This window comes from Hippocampus zosterae, chromosome 12 (assembly GCF_025434085.1).
Source record: "Hippocampus zosterae strain Florida chromosome 12, ASM2543408v3, whole genome shotgun sequence".
Lineage (NCBI taxonomy): Eukaryota > Metazoa > Chordata > Actinopteri > Syngnathiformes > Syngnathidae > Hippocampus > Hippocampus zosterae.
In genome coordinates this window covers 20,671,744-20,692,766 of record NC_067462.1, presented here as the reverse complement: position 1 = coordinate 20,692,766, position 21,023 = coordinate 20,671,744, and the positions used below count along the sequence as shown (strand labels likewise).

Sequence of the window (21,023 nt, the reverse complement as noted above, 5' to 3'; positions counted from 1 at the left end):
TTTAATAATAAACACAAGGAGTGTCTAATCTGGCCGCAACACTCATATCGCGTTGGTCATGTTTATTCATTCATTCATTCATCTTCCGAGCCGCTTGATCCTCACTAGGGTCGCGGGGGTGCTGGAGCCTATCCCAGCTGTCTTCGGGCAGTAGGCGGGGGACACCCTGAACCGGTTGCCAGCCAATCGCAGGGCACACAGAGACGAACAACCATTCACACTCACACTCACACCTAGGGACAATTTAGAGTGTTCAATCAGCCTGCCACGCATGTTTTTGGAATGTGGGAGGAAACCGGAGCACCCGGAGAAAACCCACGCAGGCCCGGGAAGAACATGCAAACTCCACACAGGGAGGCCGGAGCTGGAATCGAACCCGGTACCTCTGCACTGTGAAGCCGACGTGCTAACCACTGGACTACCGGGCCGCCTGGTCATGTTTAATGCCTCCAAAATACGATACAATGCAAATTCAAAGTGCTTGCAAATTAAGATATCCTTTATTTGTCCCACACAGAGGAAATTTACAGCCTACAGCAGCAAGAATGTTGGTAGAAAGAAGAAAGAAGAAAAAACAAACAAACACCATTCAATTTCTCCGGACCGGTGGTTGGGGACCCCTGGTCTACGTTGTCTCAGTAGTAGCAGAGTAGATCCTCCGCTGCTTTTCGGCCATTTTGAGGACGGTAAAAAGCATGATAAAAGAAAGAACACTCGCTTCCATGTTGCTTTATCACCACCAAGAAATCTGTCGTACTATATGCAATCACAGTGTGGTGACGCAACTAGACGCAAAGTGGTGGGCGCTGAATCGCCTTCTGTTCATCAATAGGAAAGGGAAAATATGCCAATTGGTTGTGTGTCGCCACAGATCACTACTATCCACTAGTTTCAGTGGGAAAAGGGGTTAAGTGTGTTGTGTCTGCGCGGGTTGATCGCGGTAATTTGTTTGAACGAAAAGTAGATCTGCGGTCAAAAAAGGTTGGGCACCCCTGCTCTCCAGAATGCACTGCACAGGAAAAAAAACATTTAATCATGAAGGCTCATCGTGTAATTGTAGCAAACTTAGTCATTTTGATAGTAGGCTCATATAGATATAGATACATGTTGCAGCTCCGAAAAAAAGGAGAGTTGTGGTGTTGGTTTTTTCATACGTACACTTGATTTATGCTTTTAACAGTCTCGACTAACACAGACTCCGTGCGTTCTCTCCTCTCGTTCGACTCGAGAGGCGTTCAAAGAGCCTCAGAAAAACGGAAATTAATGATCACTTGAATAACACTAAGAAAAGCGAAAATAATGCACCGAAACAGAAAATCAAGCGAGGAAATCACAAAATAAAATCTATTGGGCGGTTGTGAACACACAACAAAGGAATGAATAACTTAATTCTAAGACAGTCCAGTCTCCTACATACATTACATACAATGAAGGAAACACATGCTGTAAGTTTTATAGAAGGCTTTTTTTGGTTTTTGTTTTTTTTGTTTTTTGAGGCTCCAGACCCATTTGTTTTTCTTTTTTTTTTATCCTATATGGCTCTTTCAACATTTTGGGTTGCCGACCCCTGGCTTATCTGGTTAATAACATGAATTGTATTTGCATGTTTCTGTATTGCCGTGTAAGGTCAGAGCATTACATGCATTCGATTTGGTGTATTTCGAATGACCTTTTGACCCCCAAAAAGATTGTCATACCATATAAAAGGAAATTCCAGGTAGGCACTACCAATTCCAGAGAAATGTCATGCAGTTTTCCGACGGCATTTTAAATTGTTGTATCAAGGCAAATCCTTGTATTAACTAACATCATCAGTATGTGTGTGTAAATATCTGTTTTACATTGCATAATCATAGACTCAACTTTGTGTAGTCATCACCGTGTCACTGGTGTGAACGTCGACTCAGTGACACAGCTCCCTGCTTCTCTGAGAGTCCCACTTTGTAGCTGCCATCTGCATGTGGGTGGACCCGACACTTCCAACGACCGTTAATGACATAAGCCTCAGGCTGTTAAGCAAAATTTGCAAAACTTTGTGAGACCTTGAGCAATGAGGGCCACAAGCAAATGGCATCCTTAACCCGGCTGGCTTTTGTATAAAGCGCAGAGTTTAATCCTTTTGAGGATGTTGTGGGACAAGGCTGAAAATGAGAGCAAAGAGCATCAATACTTCACCATTGATATACAGTACTTAAATATCTTACATGACTGTCTGACCACATTGTGATGAGGGACAGATTCTACAAAGAATCTTTTTCCAGTAGAGTCAGTTTAAATTAAATTTTGAAACTCATACCGCAAGTCTACAAAAAACTAATTCACCACGCAAACGACAGTAAAACGATAGTGGACGGTCCACTGATTATGACTTAAATCACAAGACCGTACAATTTTCCAATGTGCATGCGGGGTAGTCACGTGCATTGAGAGTCAAAAGATGAAACTGGAAAATAAATTTGTCAGAAAAAGTGGGAATGAAATTTTGAGACATCCATACCTTCAAGTACAGTAATCCCTTGTTTATTGCGGTCAATGGGGACCAAAACCACCCGACCAAAAATCTGCGAAGTAGCGACCCCCCTTCCATATAGGTACATTTACATAATATTTATAAGGCTAAATTTAATGGTATACATGCACACAGAAGTAAATTTTGAAGTAATAAACATGACTTAATGCTGTACACTAATATATTTAAACATTTGTTTTGAAACACTTCTGATACTCAATTTGAATGAATATCAAGTTTTATAAAGGATCGTCGGAGATAGGCACTCAGAAATAACGACAAGACACTTCTGGCTACCAACAATAGGCACTTTATTGGTCCCACACAGAAATGATAACACAGTTCAAACAAGTTGTATGAAGCTAAAGAACTCTTACCGTGTGCGAGTAGGGTGGAGAGCCAACACCCTCAGCAGAGTGAGCTTCAATACGAGCTAGGCGTTTGTACGGCAACCCATAGTGGACTCTGCTGAAGAGCATCGCCCCCCTCCTTTTATCCTCTAAAGTGTGTGCATCGGGAGAGGTGAGTGGCCATTCTCATCCCTCCCTACGCCACACTGTTTGTTGTTTAATCAAGTGGCATTGATCTCAATCAAGTTTTGACAATTCAAACAAAGCAGACTATGAAGTCGTCAAAGCAGGCTCCAGAGTCCATCTCTGAAATTGCTTAGGCAAGCAAGTCACCAAGTCATGCAATCATCTCAAAGCAGTTTTTTCACTGAGAAGAAATACATTGATTAAAGAAAACATCACAAAATATCTTAATATACCAACATTGGATTGGATTGGACTGGATACAACTTTATTGTCAAATGTGTACAGCACAGATGACATTTCTTCCCTCTCAACATAAAACAACAAACAAGAGGATGTATAAGTTAGGTTAGTTTGTGAATAACAAAATACAGTAAACATATACATGTAGTACTGTATATGTTGCTTTATGTGACTCGCTGTTGTTTTGCTGACTTTTGCTCCTTCTCGCAGACCTTTTGTGGAAATTATGAATCCATCCATCCATCCATCATCTACCGCCGGGTCGCGGGGGCAACAGCTTTAGCAGGGAAGCCCAGACTTCCCTCTCCCTAGCTACTTCGTCCAGCTCTCCACGGGGGATCCCGAGTCGTTCCCAGGCAAGCTGTTGTGACAGTCTCTCCAGCGTGTCCTGGGTCTTCCTCGGGGTCTCCTCCCGGTGGGGCATGACCGGAACACCTCACCGGGGAGGCGCTCAGGAGGCATCCGAATAAGATGCCCAAGCCACCTCATCTGGCTCCTCTCGATATGGAGGAGAAGCGGCTCGACTCTGAGCCCCTCCCGGATGACCGAGCTTCTCACCTTATCTCTAAGGGAGAGCCCGGACACCCTGCAGAGAAAACTCATTTCGGCCGCTTGTAACCGGGATCTCGTTCTTTCGGTCACGACCCATAGCTCGTGACCATAGATGAGGGTTGGAACGTAGATCGACCGGTAAATTGAGAGCTTCGCCCTTTGGCTCAGCTCCTTCTTCACCACGACAGACCGATACAACGTCCGCATCACAGCAGACGCTGCACCGATCCGCCTGTCGATCTCCCGCTCCCTTCTGACCCCACTCGTGAACAAGACCCCAAGATACTTGAACTCCTCCACTTGGGGCAAGATCTCCTACCCGACCCGGAGGGGGCACTCCACACTTTTTCGACTGAGGACCATGGTTTCAGATTTGGAGGTGCTGATCTTCATCCCAACCGCTTCACACTCGGCTGCGAAATGCTCCAGTGAGAGTTGGAGAGCCCTGTTTGAAGGAGCCAACAGCACCACATCATCTGCAAAAAGCAGGGATGCAATACTGAGGCCCCCAAAACGGACCCCTCAACGCTTCGGCTGCGCCTAGAAATTCTGTCCATAAAGGTTATGAACAGAATCGGTGACAAAGGGCAGCCTTGGCGGAGTCCTACCCCCACTGGAAACGATTCCGACTTACTGCCGGCAATGCGAACCAAACTCTGACATTGGTGGTATAGTGACCGAACAGCCCGTATCAGGGGGTTCGGTACCCCATACCCTCGAAGCACCCCCCCACAGAACTCCCCGAGGGACACGGTCAAACGCCTTCTCCAAGTCCACAAAACACATGTAGACTGGTTGAGCGAATTCCCACATACCCTTGAGGACCCTGCTAAGGGTGTAGAGCTGGTCCACTGTTCGACGGCCGGGACGAAAACCACACTGCTCCTCCTCAATCTGAGGCTCGACTTCCTGACGGACCCTCCTCTCCAGCACCCCTGAATAGACCTTACCAGGGAGGCTGAGGAGTGTGATCCCTCTATAGTTGGAAAACACCCTCCGGTCCCCCTTTTTAAAAAGAGGGACTACCACACCGGTCTGCCAATCCAGAGGCACTCTCCCTGTTGACCACGCGATGTTGCAGACGCGTGTCAACCAGGACAGCCCCACAACATCCAGAGCCTGAATGCGCTTAATGGAGGACTGGCTGACTCCAAAGTAAAGGGCATTGCAGTAATCGAGCCGGGATGTGACAAAGGCATGAATTAGTTTCATACCTTTGGAAATTTCATGCGGGTGTCCCCCGCCTACTGCCCGAAGACAGCTGGGATAAGTTCCAGCACCCGCCACGACCCTAGTGAGGACAAAGCGGATCGGAAAATTAATGGATGGATGAAGGGTCGGCACAAAGTGCTTTCAAAGTGTTACAAAATGCAAATTTTTTAAATGATCAAATGTTGACTCTACAGTCGCAGGGCCCGATGACCAGAGGAATTTGTTGTTGCGCAGGGTAACACTATCACGTTCCAAGATCAACAAGGATATCCAAGAACATATTGGTGATCAATAAAATCCTTGAATTGTAGAAAACTTGCCTGTAGAGGATTTGGTGGGCATCCTTTGTTGGGTATTGCAGAGGACCACCATGTGTGGACACTATAATTAAGTTGCCAGAAAGGTAGACATAATATTCTAAACAACGAGTATTTACAGCTGTAGATAATACCTGATTCTGTTTCGTTTACCTATTAACTCATTCGATCCCAGCCATTTTCACTGGAGCAACCCCCTCAAACCCAGCGTTTTACTGGATTTTGACTGATCTTGCAAGGCCCACAGAATATCTGGTTCTAATGCTATATAAACACGGTGCCTACCAAAATAAAGATTGGACTATCATCTTTCAGAACTATTCTGTCCTACTTGTCCGTGTCCGAGACGTAAACAGATAGACAGATAGCGAACAACGAAAAAAGACCAAGGATCCACAATGTTGAGATGGAGCTTTAGTTTCTTTTTCCTTAGATTTTTGTAAAACTGTACAGAGAAATAGAAACACAAAAAGGGGGATGTTTCACACCGTTCAAATTAAATGTCTCTGTGTCATCACTGTACATTGTTATGTTAACTTTTCAAAACGCAATATAAGCTTGGAACAGAAATAACCAAAATATGCACGGTTAACATTGAAAATAGCCGCAACTAGCGTGCAGTAGCCCATATGCTAAGATGGATGGCCAAGCGCTAATGCAGCATAGCAAAAACGGACGGAAAATCGTTCTTAATATTGCACATTTCCAATGCTGAAACTGAAGTAACGGTTTGGTAGATATCATGAAAGTGCAGTCTAAACAGGGTTCAACTTACAGACGATGCTTTCCAAGGCATATACTCAAGAAGAAAACGAGAAACGATGACAACAGCTAGCGCGAAACCATTAGGTCTTCACTGGACTAGGTACTTCCGGTTTGTGTTACCAAAATTAAAGTGCCGTAGAATCTAACCAAATACGCAACATAACAAGGTACTTCCGGTTTGTTCTGCCAAAATTAAAGTCCCCCCAAATATAACTACAGTGCAACCTCAGAAATAAGACCACCTATGTTACTGCTCAAGGTGGTCTTATTTTCGGGGTGGTCTGATTTCTGAAGTGGCATGCAGTAATGATAATGCAGAAGTAATGTGGCTCACATGCAACAATATACTGTAGCGTCATGTACACACAATGAGTAATAAATGATGGAATGTACATGCAACTTTATTGTACACAAAAGAAATTTAAGCATTTGAATAGTCTATGTACAGTACTGTATGTATAAGGCAAGAGAAAAAAAACTACAGCTACAAACTATGGTTCTTAGAGGAAGTAACTATCCAAAGTAGATTGTCGTTTGTTGCTATTGTGTTTCAAAGCAGCCTCTTGCAGTCCAGACTCTACAGACATAATGTTGCAAAGGATGGAGTCCAGACTGTTGGCAATAGCAAACTGCTTCAATTCCCCGGCCCATTTCATTGCTTCCGTGTAGCTTTTGATCAACGGTTCTGCTTTAGCTTTCTTTCCACCAGCACAATCACTACCCTTGATAACAAGTGATTTATCAGGTAGAGCTCGATAGAAAAGGCCTGTTTCATCCATATTATAGATGTCACAGGGATCATACCTTCTTGTGAGTTGAGGTAGCCGCTGTTTCCAAGCATGGACTGTCTCAGGATCTACGCTGGCTCACTCTCCTGTTAGCTTAGCGCCTCCAATGTTGTGCCTTCGTTTGAAACGATCCATCCAACCGTTGGACGCTTTAAAGGCTTCGTCCTTTTCAAGCTCCTTTGCGTATTCTCGTGCCTGTTCCTGGATCATCTGTCTGCTGATAGGGATATTCTGGCTGCGCGCTTTTTGAAACCATCGCCAAGTTAGCTCGTCCACGTCGTCGTAGTCGCTTCGGTAGCACATGCGCTTTCTCGAAGAGCTAGCGTTCGCTTGGTATGCGTCGAGGAGCTCCCGTTTCTTTTTCAAAATGGTTTGGATTTGAGTTTTTCCAACTCCAAACCGCTCAGCTAATGTTCGCTGGCTCGATCCTGGCTGCTCACTGGCTCGAATAACTTCTATTTTCTGTTGTAGGGTCAAATCAACTCTCGTCTTGCTTGCTGCCATTTTCACTCCTGCTCGTAATTATGAGGCGATAGCTTCCTCGGGACCGGATATCGCGGTCGCAATTCTGAGTTCCGGGGTGGTCTCATTTCTAGGGTTTCAATACAATACAATACATAGGCGTTCTATTTGGGACTGTACAAAACCGGTCGTATTTTTAAGGTGGTCGTTTAAATGAGGTGGTCGCATAGCGGGGTTGCACTGTACAAACTGAACATGACAAGAACAAAAAAAAAATTCTATCTTTTTCCATTCTTTATCAACTGGCATTACAAAATGGCTAAGTTTCATAAAAATGGTGATTTCCGGGCAAAAAACTGAGAAAAAGAGCTTTTTGTAAAAGCATGCATTTCAAGCACGTGAGGCACCACTGCCACCTACTGGTCTCTTTTTTTCATGATTTACAATGCAAACGGATTATTCTCACTCACAGATTGCGTCAGACCCTCCTCCTCTCTAAGATGCAAAAAAAAAGGACTTAGACGTACAAGTGCGTCCTTGGTAGGCGGGGCCTAATTTTAAAAAGACGTACTGTACAAGTACGTCTTGTGGAATGAAAGAGTTAATTTCAGCAATATGTTACGGCAACATACAATAGTCAAGAGTCATGCCTTCCAAGTAGCATCCACATTGGAAGGAACTGGAGTGACAGTGACAATCTCAAAGAAATGCACATACAGTTGAAGGATAAGAACAAGCAATGTTCAACAGCTCAGAAAGATCAACTGCAACAGTGATTCCCAGGCGGTTGTGAGAAGTTATTTAAATTAGCGTAAGCTGTCCAAAATGATTCACCAAAAATAGAATATGAATCGGTTACGGTAGCTTTATGCCAAATCTTGGCGCTCAAAGCTGACTCAACAGAGAATATGATAAAATGAAGTTGTCATGACCCTGTTCCTCTGTGTCTCTAGCAGGTGACAGACAAGGGCCTTTCCTTCAGTGTGCACACCTGCTGCCCTTGATCATTAGCCATGTATTGAAGGACTGACAAGCTGCCTGCAGCTTTTCGCATTATTGGACTTATGGCTGTGTTTTATTTCTTGACCTCTCGCTCTAATCATTGTCATTCTTGTTCTCTTAGTTCCGCGTTTTTTTAAAGTATAGTCTTTATTTCATCTTTTGATCTTGCTTTTCTTTTGTCAACAGAATTGGACCTCTTGACATTTCATTTGTTATTCTTGGGTTAATTACTTCCTTGCCTTTTGCAAGTGTTTTTGTTCATGTATTGTGTTTCCTGGTTATTGTTGACCAGGGATTTGTCGGTGAGCTTTTTCTGAAAAAATATTTTTGTTTCGGATTTTGTCTGGTGTCTACATTTTTGGGATCGCTTTTCAGTTTGTTTTCGAACTGTGACAGAAGACGCTTGTAACACACGAAATACAATAAAAGAGATGTAAACAAACAAAAAAAAAAACCCACACACAATGAGAAAATGTTGAGAGGGAAAAAACTAGCACTGATACTAAGGGTGAACTAAAATGGTGGATGGCGCCACGGCAACACCTTGACGGAAATTCAAGTGATCACTTGAGCACTTAAATGGACATACAGAAAACAACAACAGAAACCGCCTGACAATAAACAAGGACTAGTTTGAACAACAGAACCCGAGAAAGGCAAACAGAGTCAGCATCCAGCCCTGTCCTTATGCTTCTGTTTCACATAAACACACTTGCCAGGGAAACTTTGAAAAGAGGAAGGCAGAGAAACGAGTACATAACAGTATCCTTGGTCATTTATCTCTGCCACAACACCAATAAATTGCTCTTCTGTTACACGTTGATTAACATTGTACTTTTTTTGAAATGTAAAATGTATGCCATGGCTCAGTAAAGTATGTTTACAGCACAAGTAGATTTATGTCCAGGTGTCCATGTTCATGTACAATGTGGCTCATTACGGGACTCCAGCATTACAATTTCTCCAAATTTGTGTCAAAATTTGTATTGAAGTGTAATTTGGAATTCCCTCTCTATTCCTGTAGGTGGCCTTAGAATGTCCACTTGGCGTCAGTAACACGATTCTATTCTATATTTGCTGGTCAGGGAGAATCCAGTTTCAGCAGTGTGTGCAATCCTATAATAAGGTAAAGTGGCTGTTGTCGTCTATCACCAACAGCACTGGTCAAGATCTCCTTTTTTTAGGACTGAAGTAAACTAGTATGTGAGTGCGACTGGTTGTTCGTCTCTGTGTGCCCTGCGATTGGCTGGCAACCGATTCAGGGTGTCCCCCGCCTACTGCCCGGAGACGGCTGGGACGGGCTCCAGCACCCCCCGCGACCCTAGTGAGGATCAAGCGGTACGGAAGATGAATGAATGAATGAATAAACTAGTAGATTGAAAACCGCAGCTGGTGCACAAAGCCATGACATCAGCCCCTTGCCAGGTATAAAAGATACGGGCCTGACAGGGGTAGGGGGGCTTTTTTACATCCATGCCTTGGGCCACTCAACTTTTTGGAAAGACTTCACTCTGACATTGGTAGAATAAAATCTTTTCCCAATCAGCCGTGGTCCCTGCAGTGCTCATTCGTCGGGAAACAGCCACCGATCACCGAGTGTTTTTTGAAGACCAGCGAAGCAGCAAAAACCATATACCACAGTATCATTTCAACATCAGGTGCACTGATACACTGGTCCACCGAAATATGAATTATAACACAGTCGCAAAATAGTCGCCAAATGGAATACCGGTATTTTCTTTTCTAGAATCCAAAAAACATGTTTTCATTCGGAGACAAAACAACATAGAGAGATCTGAGCTTGAATCGGGTCCCTGTCTGCCTCTCGTTAAACTCTCTCCTTCCATGCAGCATTCCAGAAGTATGCACCTACAGGATACTGGGAGGGATCAATAGAGTTGTCCAAAGCTAAATTCCGCTTGTGGGACCCCGGGGTGAAAAGTGATGCAAGTACCCTCGGCAAAATCAATATCCCTGTTCAGTGACAGTGGGCAAGCGTGCGCCTTTGCAAGGAACACGCGCACACACCGAGACAAAAGCTAAGCCTCCTTCGCGTGAACATATTGAGGATGAGGCGGTCGGTGATGGAGAAGAGATTCTTCTCAGTCGTGACTGAAGCACACGGCGATTCATTTCACTTCTTTTCATACACTAATTATGAAGAGGATTGTTGAAAGACACAATCAAAACCAAAATGAATCAATATTCACCGCATTGTGTATAATATATATTTATCCCGTTGGCGAATGTCCAAGCAGAACACACAAAACAAAATCTTAATAATAACGAACGCACACGACGTGATGTGAATGAAATCTCGCCACTGCGTCAGCGGGGCTTCCAAACACGTCGACCCTGAAACGCCAACAATCAAACGCCGTTTCACAAAGAAAGGAGATGGTTCGCGACACAAATATATCACCAAAGACAAAGACATGGCAAATAAAATGTCTACAACTTAGTTCAAGAGAAACATTAGCGTATTAATCATGTCCAAAGTGGTGCGTGATATTGCGCATCTCGGCTGACGGCTAACTTTTCACGTGATGCTGATCAGACAAGAGTTTCAGTCATCAGAAAGAGATTTGCCCACTTGCCACCAGAAGTAAGTCATCAGCGCTTACCTTAATTGTCTTTGTAGATTGGCATTTAACTTGATGCGATACCGTAGCGGTTTGGTTCATCTTGGGAAGAAATAAAAAAAGACGGTCCTCTCCTATCCAAATAAGACAACAAAGTCGATCGAGCAAAAAACGGCCCTTCTGAAAAATAATGGGAGATTGCTTGGAAGAGGCGACGCTGCGCACGCAACGCGGTGGAGCCAATGTGCACGATCCTCTCAGTGTCCAACCAAGAGTGCATATGCACTCTTCTAAATGGTGGCCATTTAGCCAACATCAAATTTTTCTAACTCAATAAAAGTGACAATATAAACACGACCCACTCCTGGGTACCAATTAGTTGGTCCATAATTCAAATCATACAGTGAAATATTTGGTCAATGTATGCAACTTAAACAAAAAGACATTAAAAAAGTTGTCCATTGCAATGTATTTTGAAGTGTGGAACAGAAATTTGGTGTAAAAAAAAACATCATTCACAAAGTACAGACAGAAATAATGGTCGAGTAATCCAGCAAGGCATAGTCGTCATGGCAACTTGATCTCCTCAGATCAAGCTGAGATTTTGCTGTAAAATAGGTTCATACCACCTGACTGCAATAGCAAAAATATAGGCTCATGTCCTATTTAGGTGATTGGCCTGGCAGGGAGCAAGGTTGAATCAAGATTCTCAGTATTTGATCAGTTCTGTGCCATTTATGGTGTCATGTTAATATTAACCCTTTCATGGACAGTGGTTACTACAATGGACACCTTGTCATGTTACAGTATGCATGAAACATTGGTTTGCGGGTTAAAATGTTCAACGATTTGTCAGTGGTGGTGTGTGTGCCATCTTGAAATCGATGAAATATCGTGAAAATTAAATATGTAAATCCTTCAAAATAAATGTACAGTACATCTGTTTTCAAAAGAGTAGGATACATAGTACAGAGTTATTACTGAGTAAAGTGATCCGTTTATCACCTGGCATCATAAATGATGATGTAACATCTGGTTTGGGCACCAAGTCAACTCCAATGGACTTGTTAAAAGTTTGACATGTGCAGCTGGTCCTTGTGCAATAAACATACGTGTGGCAGTGTTGGGCACTAAACTTCATCGCCCACAGCCAATAAAGTTTGACCTCACTTACTGTTCACCCCTCTCAACCCCAAAATATGGATTTGTGTCAGGCGACATCATTTCTAGCTGATCTGAGTGCCTTTGATGGAGAACTTGCTGATTCCAATATGGCTTCAGTATCGCGACAATAGACACGTTCACATGCTTTTGAGATTCGCAAACCTATGTGCAATGTACACCTGCCCTGTTATGTGAGCATTTATTATGACTTATCATTTGTAAATATTCAACTCCGCTTGTGAAGTGTTGAATGTGCGTTGGAGGATCAGCAGAGACGTCCATGTATTGTTTAGACAAACGTCACATTATGTTTCAATATATTCACACACGCACTATCTCAAATATTCACACGTGTGAAAAGGCCATCCCTCCAACGTCCGCACAGATGCAGTGTCGCTTTCTCTGTTGAATGGATCCGAGCCATCTTCCGTTTCTCGCTTGAAAATTGGTAATTGAAAAATGGAAAATGAACCTTTATTTGATATTCGTATATGTGTTTATTTAATACAGTTCAGAAAACAACATATGACCGTAATTTGTTTGCTTTGAGCTTGCTTTGCCTTGAAGCCAGAAGACCTTATTCTACTGCAACAAATTCTACGCCACTGTGGCAGCAGTGGGCAAAAAGGCTTAGGACGGCCTAAGCAGAGTATTTCAGAGAGAATTTATGTCTGTTAAATATGTAATTTCTTATTGGAATTATTTTGGCAGTGATATCAACTGGAAAAAAATGTACTGTTAATTTCTAATACATTTATTGGAACAAATAAGGTAAAATTGGTCTAATACATTATTCACAAAATGCTGCAAACCATTATTTGATCAAGTTCTAAAGAGACCTAACTGCACAACTGCACAAGGACTTCACTTTAAACTGGGAAAAATCCATCCATCCATTTTCTGAACCTTTTCATCCTCACAAGGGTTGTGGGGCGCGCTGGATCGTATCCCAGCTGTCTTTGGGCAGTAGGCAGGGGCCACCCTGAATCGGTTGCCAGCCAATTGCAGGGCACAGAGATGAACAACCATCCATGGTCACACACACACACACCGAGGGACAATTTAGCGTGTTCAATCAGCTTGCCATGTATGTTTTTGGAATGTGGGAGGAAATCGGAGTACCCATAGAAAACCCATGCAGGGACAGGGAGAAAATGCAAACTCCACACTGGGAGGCCAGAGTCCGAATCTTTTTTGGTTTTGTTTTGTTTTAGAAGGCAAAAAGAAAAAAATGTAGAGTCGCTCAATGTCTCCATTTTTGGCCTAGATGTCAGTCAGTGCTGCAGTGCAGTGTTGTCCACATTTTGCCCCAAAGTCTGCCAGAATACACTCCAGCACGCCTGTGACGTGGAATGAAATCCGGTTTAAACTTCAAGAGTCACCCTTTCAAGGGGGGTTCTGTACATTTCCACCTTGGCACCTGAGAGTCCAGAAGTCTCACTAACCAGCAAAACGTGACGGTGAAAATCCGTTACTGAAAAATGGACAAAGACCACAACCATGAGTGTCTGATATTCTCCAACAGACCTGGAAGAAGACACGGTCAATTCAACATAACTGCGTCCTGGAAAACCTAAGATGGCAGAAACTGTAATGCGGCAGCAGCTAAAATGCAGCAGAACGTCAGCATAGCGTCACATTTTATGGTCAACAATGTGATAAAAATGAACACTGATGTTGAAAAAGGAGGTCAAGGAAAGTTTCACAAAGCTCACAATTGAGGCAAACAAAGTCATTGAAGCCCATGATGCGGAAGTTCAATACAGTGCAGAGAGCTGAGTGCAGGAGCACTTAATAAACTACAAAAGGCAGAGTCGAAAAAATCTGCGGGTGAGTGCGAAATTTTTTTATTAATTCAAAGACATCATTCCGAAGGCCTCTTTCGGAAAAGACCAGTTGTCTCCGGCATTACAGTCATCAGAGTCCGCTGCAGATCTGATGGATTCCATTGGTCCAATGGTAGACAAAGAAGGTTTGAACTTCAGGGTTGAGCACCTAGGGAAGTCTTGTGAATATGGCAAAAAAAAAAAAGCTGCATGTGAAATGAAATTAATGGGCCCTTTCCGCGGATCAGAAGGAGTTCTAAACCTGCCTCGGGAGGCTTGAACTGATGTTTCCCAAACTGTCTCAAGGAAGGCACTCTTCATCTAGGCTGATCGCACTCACTCACTCACTCATCCCATGGCCTAAGAGGCCGTAGGGGTGCCATGGTGGACGTCTGGGCAGTCAGGGATCTCCAGCAATCTTGGTCCATAGCTGTTCGTAGCAGGGTCTGGAAGCTGCAGTCAGTCCATTCCTTGATGTTGTCCATCCAGCACTTTCTCTGTCTGCCTCTTCTCCGCTTCCCTTCCACTGTCCTCTGTAGGATGGTTTTGGAAAGAGAGATATGCCTTGTAACGTGGCCATACCAGGCCATTTTGCGACGTTTTAATGTTGAGAGTATAGGCTCCTGTTCTCCAGCGAGGGTGGTGACTAGCTGTCTGACATAGTCATTTGTCCGGTGTTCTCTGTAAGATACATGGAGCATCCTTCTGTAGCTCTTGTTCTCAAAGGACTGAATCCTGCGTTCCGTGACTGCTGTGAGTGTCCAACTCTCACAGCCGTATAGTAAGGTGGAGAGTACGAGGGACATGTACAGCCTGACCTCTTTCCTCTTTCTCCTTTCTTCTTTCTACATACATTCTTGCTGCTGGAGGCTGTAAATTTCCCCATTGTGGGACGAATAAAGGATATCTTATCTTATCTTACCTTCACTGTGAATCTGATGGTATTGCTCCTCCAAATTCTGGCCAGTCTTGTCATGGCTGATGTTGCTCTGCCTATTCTTGCTTTAATCTCCTTTGTGGAGCTTCCATCCTCACTCACAAAGGACCCAAGGTATTTGAAGTCCTTAACCATTTCCAGGGTTTGCCCGTTCATTGTGATGTTTGTTGGTGTTGTTTTATTGTGGCTATTAACCAGTATCTTGCTTTTCTCTGCACTTATCTCCATGCCGTAAGCCAGGCATGTCCAGCTGCGGTCCTGGAGGGCCACTGTCCTGCCTGTTTTTCATCTCTCTGGGCTGCAACACACCTGATTCAAATGATCAGCTCATCAGCCAGTTCTGAAGCAGCATTAGAACGATCCTGATTATTTGAATCAGGTGTGTTGCTCCTGGGAAAGATGGAAAACAGGCAGAACAGCGGCCCTTGAGGACAGACTTCGGAAACCCCTGCCGTAAGCCCTTGCTACCTCTTTCATTCTGGTGGTAAGATCCTGGAGTTCAGCTTCGCTTTTTCCCATAAGGTCTATGTCAGTGGTCCTCAACTAGAAATGCTGTCGGTCCACTTTTTTTTTTTTTTAATAAGACCAAGGTCCGGTCCCATGCACAGCGGTCAAAGGGGAGCAGGGCAATATGCCAATTTAATATGGTCAAGCTAAGCTTATACAAATCAACACTCCTCACAACCAACCAATAATGGGGTGCATGAAAATAACAATTATTCACTTTGCTAGTACACAGCAAATAATGAGGGGTATTGTGTTGAGGCACAGGAACTCTTTTGTTAAGTTGTGCCTGCTACATAATAGAAATAGCCCTTTTAGGGAAATAAGACATTTTTATTTTAACTTTGTTAAACAGTAGTTGTAATTTTCCCATTAATTTAACAAAAACAAAACAAAATACTAATTTTACCAAAATAAATGCTAAACATAAAAACAAAAATATCCTTTTCATTTGTACAATTCCCCTTTTCACATCCCTTCTGAAATCACTTAAAAATATATAGAAGAGGAGTTAAGAACCATTTTAAATACTGACACAAGAGAGCACAGGAATGTGCAGTGCTTTTCTTCCACTATAGGTGAATGCAATGTCTGAGGCATGCAAATATTATTTGAGGACGCCATTGGGATGTTCATTTACCATGTTGCGGTGTTCTGCTATTAAACAGCTGCAAAGTAGACGGCAGCAGAACTGCACACAATCGAAACCTCCCGCGATTCGTTTTGTCTAATTGTCCGTGTGCGGCTTTCCTGGGCTGAAGCTGTGAGCACACTGTGGCGTCGCGCATGCGTCTGTTTCCTGACACCATCATCCATTTTGAATGCGTGCTGACGCTTATGTATGGACCCACCTTAAGTTCAGAGGAGCCAATCAGCGCATCGTATATGCTTACGCATCTGTATGGACACACCTTAAATTCAGAGGAGCCAATCAGCGCATCGTTATCGCCGACATGGCCTGCTCAGGTAGGGTCTCGAGTGAGTCAAACATTATACACACAAAGTCGCGCTGCCGCGGTCCTCTGTATTACATCTGTTAGTGCACGCAAAGAATACAACGGATAATTTTAACAAGCGATCGCGGTAATGCGCAGATTATATTCCACAAATATAAAATGTATAACGTAAAAATCAATTTATAAATTGTTTTATACAATTTGCAGAGGGTCAGGACAGAGGAGGTCCGGACAGAGGAGGTCGGCGGTCCGGTCCTGGATCGCGGTCCGCCAGTTGAGGAAGAGGGGTCTATGTCATCAGCGAACCGGAGGTTGCAGATGGGTCTTCCTCCGATGGATATGGAGGTGTGGAACTCTTCAAGGGCCTTATCCATGACGTTTTCCAGAAAGACAATAGGACAAGGGACGGAAGACACCGATCAATGTTTTGTTCCCCCATGGTGCTGTTAATGAGAACTGCACTACTTGAGTTTGTGTAGAGTGATTGGATGACCTGGATGAGATTATTGTTAAAGTTGTAGTTTCTGAACCCATGCCACAGCCCCTCATGCCACACACGGTCAAAGGCTTTTTTAAAGTCGATGAAGTTGTGGTAAAGGTCTTGTTGATGCTGGAGGTGTTTCTCGATGAGTAATCTGATGTTAAAGATCTGCTCTATGGTACTCCTTTTTGGTTGGAATCCTGCTTGTTCTTCTGAAATGAATTCCTCTGCCTTGCTCTTTAGTCTATTCAGGATGATCCGTAGCAGCACCTTGCTTGCATGGCTGATCAGGCTGATGGTCCTGTAGTTCTGACACTGCCTTGACTTCTCTTTCTTAGGGATGGAAATAACGAGAGATTGTGTCCATTTTGCTTGGTTTCCATGATATTTTGACAGATGTGTGTGAGTACCTTTATTGTCTCATGCCCTCCATGTTTCCAAAGCTCTGCAGGAATGTTGTCGGTGCCAGGTGATTTGCCAATTTTCAAGCTCCTTACTGCCTCCTCCACTTCAGCCTGGAGTACTGGCTGATCTCACTCGCGTGGCTGATACCACAAATAGTGATTTGAGCCAGGATGTCCAAGAACCGCAAGCTTCACTAGATGCTGCTTCAAGGTTTCAAATATTTCTCGGGATGACGGACAATTTTGGAACAATTTGAACAGTACAACCTCGGGTTTGAGCAAACACTGGCATGCTCGTTACCGCTGCTTGCCACTGAGCTAATTTCACCATCGGCTTTTATCATGTACAGACTTTCTGGCTGTATCTATCCTTATATTTTGCAGGATAATGCACTGATTGCCACTGCATTTTACTTGGATTTTATGCGTGTCAGCACTGTGGTTGACTGGTGACATGCACCTCATAGTGCAGAGATCTCTGACCTCTGCAACTATATTTATTTCTTTACTTCCAAAATCAGTAATATTCATCCCATTGCACAGCTTCAGTTGACCCCATCCCACTCCCCACTACCACGAACTTTCCTCTCCCTTCTACCCACACTCTATCTGAGGTCATTAGTAATTCTAAACCCACAACCTGCCAAATTGAGCCACTTCCCACTGCACTTGTAAAATCCTGTTTCCCTCCTCACGAACATTCTGCACCCCTCCCTCATTAATTCTCTAAAAACTGCACGTATTATACCCAATCGACCCATTTCAAAACATACTTTAAACCCAACATTTTTGAAAAATCAGTTGCCACAAAGTTCATAACAACCTCATCTCAAACAACATCGATGCACAATTTCAATCTGCCCCCCCCCCCCGCCCCCTCCTTCCACAGCACTGAACCAGTTAATCTTGAAATCAACAATGACCTCGTCATATCTTCTGACTCTGGCCTACTTCCCAAAGTCATTCAACTCGACCTCACAGCAGCATCTGACACCATCTCTCACAGTACTCTTCTTGACAGACTGTCATCCATTAGCATCACTCACACACCTCACACCTGGTTCACCACCTAACTTTTTCATCGCACTCAATACATTCATCTTAAGTATCACAAATCAACTCCTCTGCCTGTAAGTGCTGGGGTGCCCCTGCAGTATATTCTACCTCTTGGCCTTATCCTCCGTTAACATAAATTTAATTTTCACTGCTACATGGATAACATCCATCACTGCCTCTCTTCCAAACCTTCTCCATCCCTTCCACCTTCACCCTTTGCCCTCTGCCTCCAAGGGCTTAACTCGTACTGATCTCAAAACCTATGTTCAACTAATAAGCTCCCCATCTACTCAAACCAAACCGTTTTTCTATTTCCAAATTTCCATCAATAACACATGTATTCCTCCCTTGCCGCGGACTCATCCAGACTCGGTTCCTCCTTTGCTGGTTTATTGACATGCCTCAATTTTCTCAATAGGGGGACGCTATCTGAACTACTGCAGGTCACCGGGAACAAACACTCTATACCTGAGACTTTAATTTTATATTGACCCAAAATGTGATGCTTCTTCTTGGCAATGGTAGAAAGTTATACATCTTTCCATCCAATTTCTAATCTTCTTCTCCACACATGGATTGAGGGCATGCTGGAGCCTATGCCAGCTGTCTTTGGGCAGTAGGTGGGGTACACCCAGAACTGGTTGCCAGCCAATGGCATGGCACACAAAGAGAAACAACCATTCTGGCTCATCATCACACCTAGGGACAATTTAGAGTGTCCCATTTACCTGTCATGCATGTTTTTGGAATGTGGGAGGAAACCGGAGTACCTGGAGAAAACCCACACAGACACTGGCAGAACATGCAAACTCCATACTGGAAGGTCAGAGCTGGAATCGAACCCTACACCTCTGAACTTTGAGGCCTGCGTACTAACCATACAAGAAGATCATGCAATCAAACAGTAAACTCAAGGTGAAAACAAAATAATATACAAATAAAACAAGACATGGGTGAGATTTATGTATCTCTGAGCATGCAATGTTTTCAATTAACTTAATATCAGACAGCTGTAAATGAGTGTGACTGCAAGTACATGTTAGCACTATCTTGTAATTACTTCCCATGCGCATTTAAGATGTTGCCCAATTAATGAGACAAAGATAGCTGCGAGCTCACATTAGATGTGTGGGATTGACTTGATGCAACGGAGCATATGAACTGTGACTGTGTGAGGTGTTTCATTATCACTGTGACAACTTGTACTGGCATGTCTGCCGAAATGAATTCTAGTATGTGTAGCTCTGTCTTTATTCAGGTAGTTTGAACATTCTCTGAAATAAATAAAACATCAGCACATTTTCAAACCTTAATGTCAAAGGTAAACTAAGCAACTGATATGATTCTGAATGGAGTAAACTGTTGTAGACAACCAACAAAAATGTAACTCCTGTTTTTTGCAAACCATTAGAAATGAAGACAAGACCCTGGAAGACCTCGACCAAGGCCAGTTGTGGTGAAATTTCTAAGATACAAGGACAGATCAAGGATCCTACAAAAAGCAAAATACTTAAAAGGCTCCAACATCTACATTAACGAAGACTTTACATACAGATGCCGTACGACAAAAAAGAAAAGCGCTCCTCCCAAAATTAAAAGCTGCACGTGACAGAGGGGAAACTGCCTACTTAAGACATAACAAACTTATTGTCCACCCCCGCACCAGTACTCCAACACAACAGGCTCGAGTTCAACACCATCAAGCAGCATACTGAGAATTTTTCACCACCCGACAATAAAAACTCTGACTCTACTGAAGCAGGAAATTCACATACCAAAAAACATGGACTTCGAATCCTTTGATGACTCTTCCAACCCTTTGATGACTTCCAACCCTACTGACCACAAGACGTTTGACCCTGAGAAAAACTTGGACCCGGACAATAACTTTTTCAAGACCGACCGACCGCGAGGCAGCCAGCGACGACCGACCGTGAGGGAGCCAGTGATGACCGCGAGGAAGCCAGCGACGACTGCAGGGAAGCCAGCGACCGTGAGGAAGCCTGGAGACCACCAGCCTGCGACCACCGTGAGGGAGCCAACGACGACCGCAAGGGAGCCGGGAGACGGCGAGCGTGAGGCAGCCGGGAGACAACCAGCCAGCGCGCGTGAGAGAGCCGGGAGGCAGCCAGCCGGCGAGCGTTGGGGAGTCGGCGACGACCGCAAGGGAGCCAGTGACCACGAGGGACCCAGTGATGACGGCGAGAGAGTGAGCGACGACAGCGAGGGAACCAAGGACGGCCGTGAGGGAGCCATCGACGACCGTGTGGGAGCGGGAAATTCACATCCCAAAAACATGAACGTCCAACCCTTTGAAGATATTGACTATAAGCCATTCGATCCCGAGAACAATTTGGACCCAGACAATAACTTCTTCAACAACAAACAAAGGGTAACAAACTCTGACTATTACCTGGATGAACAATTCAACACTAATATAAAATTGGAAAATGCACTTTCGGTAACACACTTAAACAGTAGAAGTCTCTATAAAAACTTCACAAAAATTAAAGAATACCTGACTAAATTCAATAAATTTAAAATAATTGCCATATCAGAAACTTGGGTTGATGAAGATAAAACAACTGAAATGGAAATAGAAGGTTATGAAATGTTTGCAACTAATAGAGAAAACAAAAAAGGAGGGGGCGTTGCAATATATGTAGACAAAGCACTTAAATGCAGTAAAATCGAGAGATTGACAAACACAATAGAAAACCTAATGGAATG

General features: G+C 43.7%; 2 protein-coding genes and 1 long non-coding RNA gene across 3 annotated transcripts in view; 1 reads left to right on the top strand and 2 right to left on the bottom strand.

Annotated features, from left to right (window-relative positions):
- LOC127612043 (inactive dipeptidyl peptidase 10-like) overlaps positions 1 to 11,246 on the bottom strand; it is a 197,659-nt gene extending 186,413 nt beyond the window's left edge. Inside the window, exon 1 of the mRNA XM_052083005.1 lies at positions 11,008 to 11,246. Within this exon, the coding sequence (XP_051938965.1) occupies positions 11,008 to 11,067 (60 nt within the window). The 5' untranslated portion in view covers positions 11,068 to 11,246. The remainder of the gene's footprint in view (positions 1 to 11,007) is intronic.
- LOC127612091 (uncharacterized) overlaps positions 1 to 21,023 on the bottom strand; it is a 202,379-nt gene that overhangs the window by 161,691 nt on the left and 19,665 nt on the right. The window lies entirely within an intron of this gene.
- LOC127612132 (uncharacterized) lies at positions 5,689 to 6,178 on the top strand. Its single transcript, XR_007965590.1, has 2 exons — positions 5,689 to 5,897; positions 5,934 to 6,178. It is a non-coding gene; the product is annotated as an uncharacterized LOC127612132 (long non-coding RNA).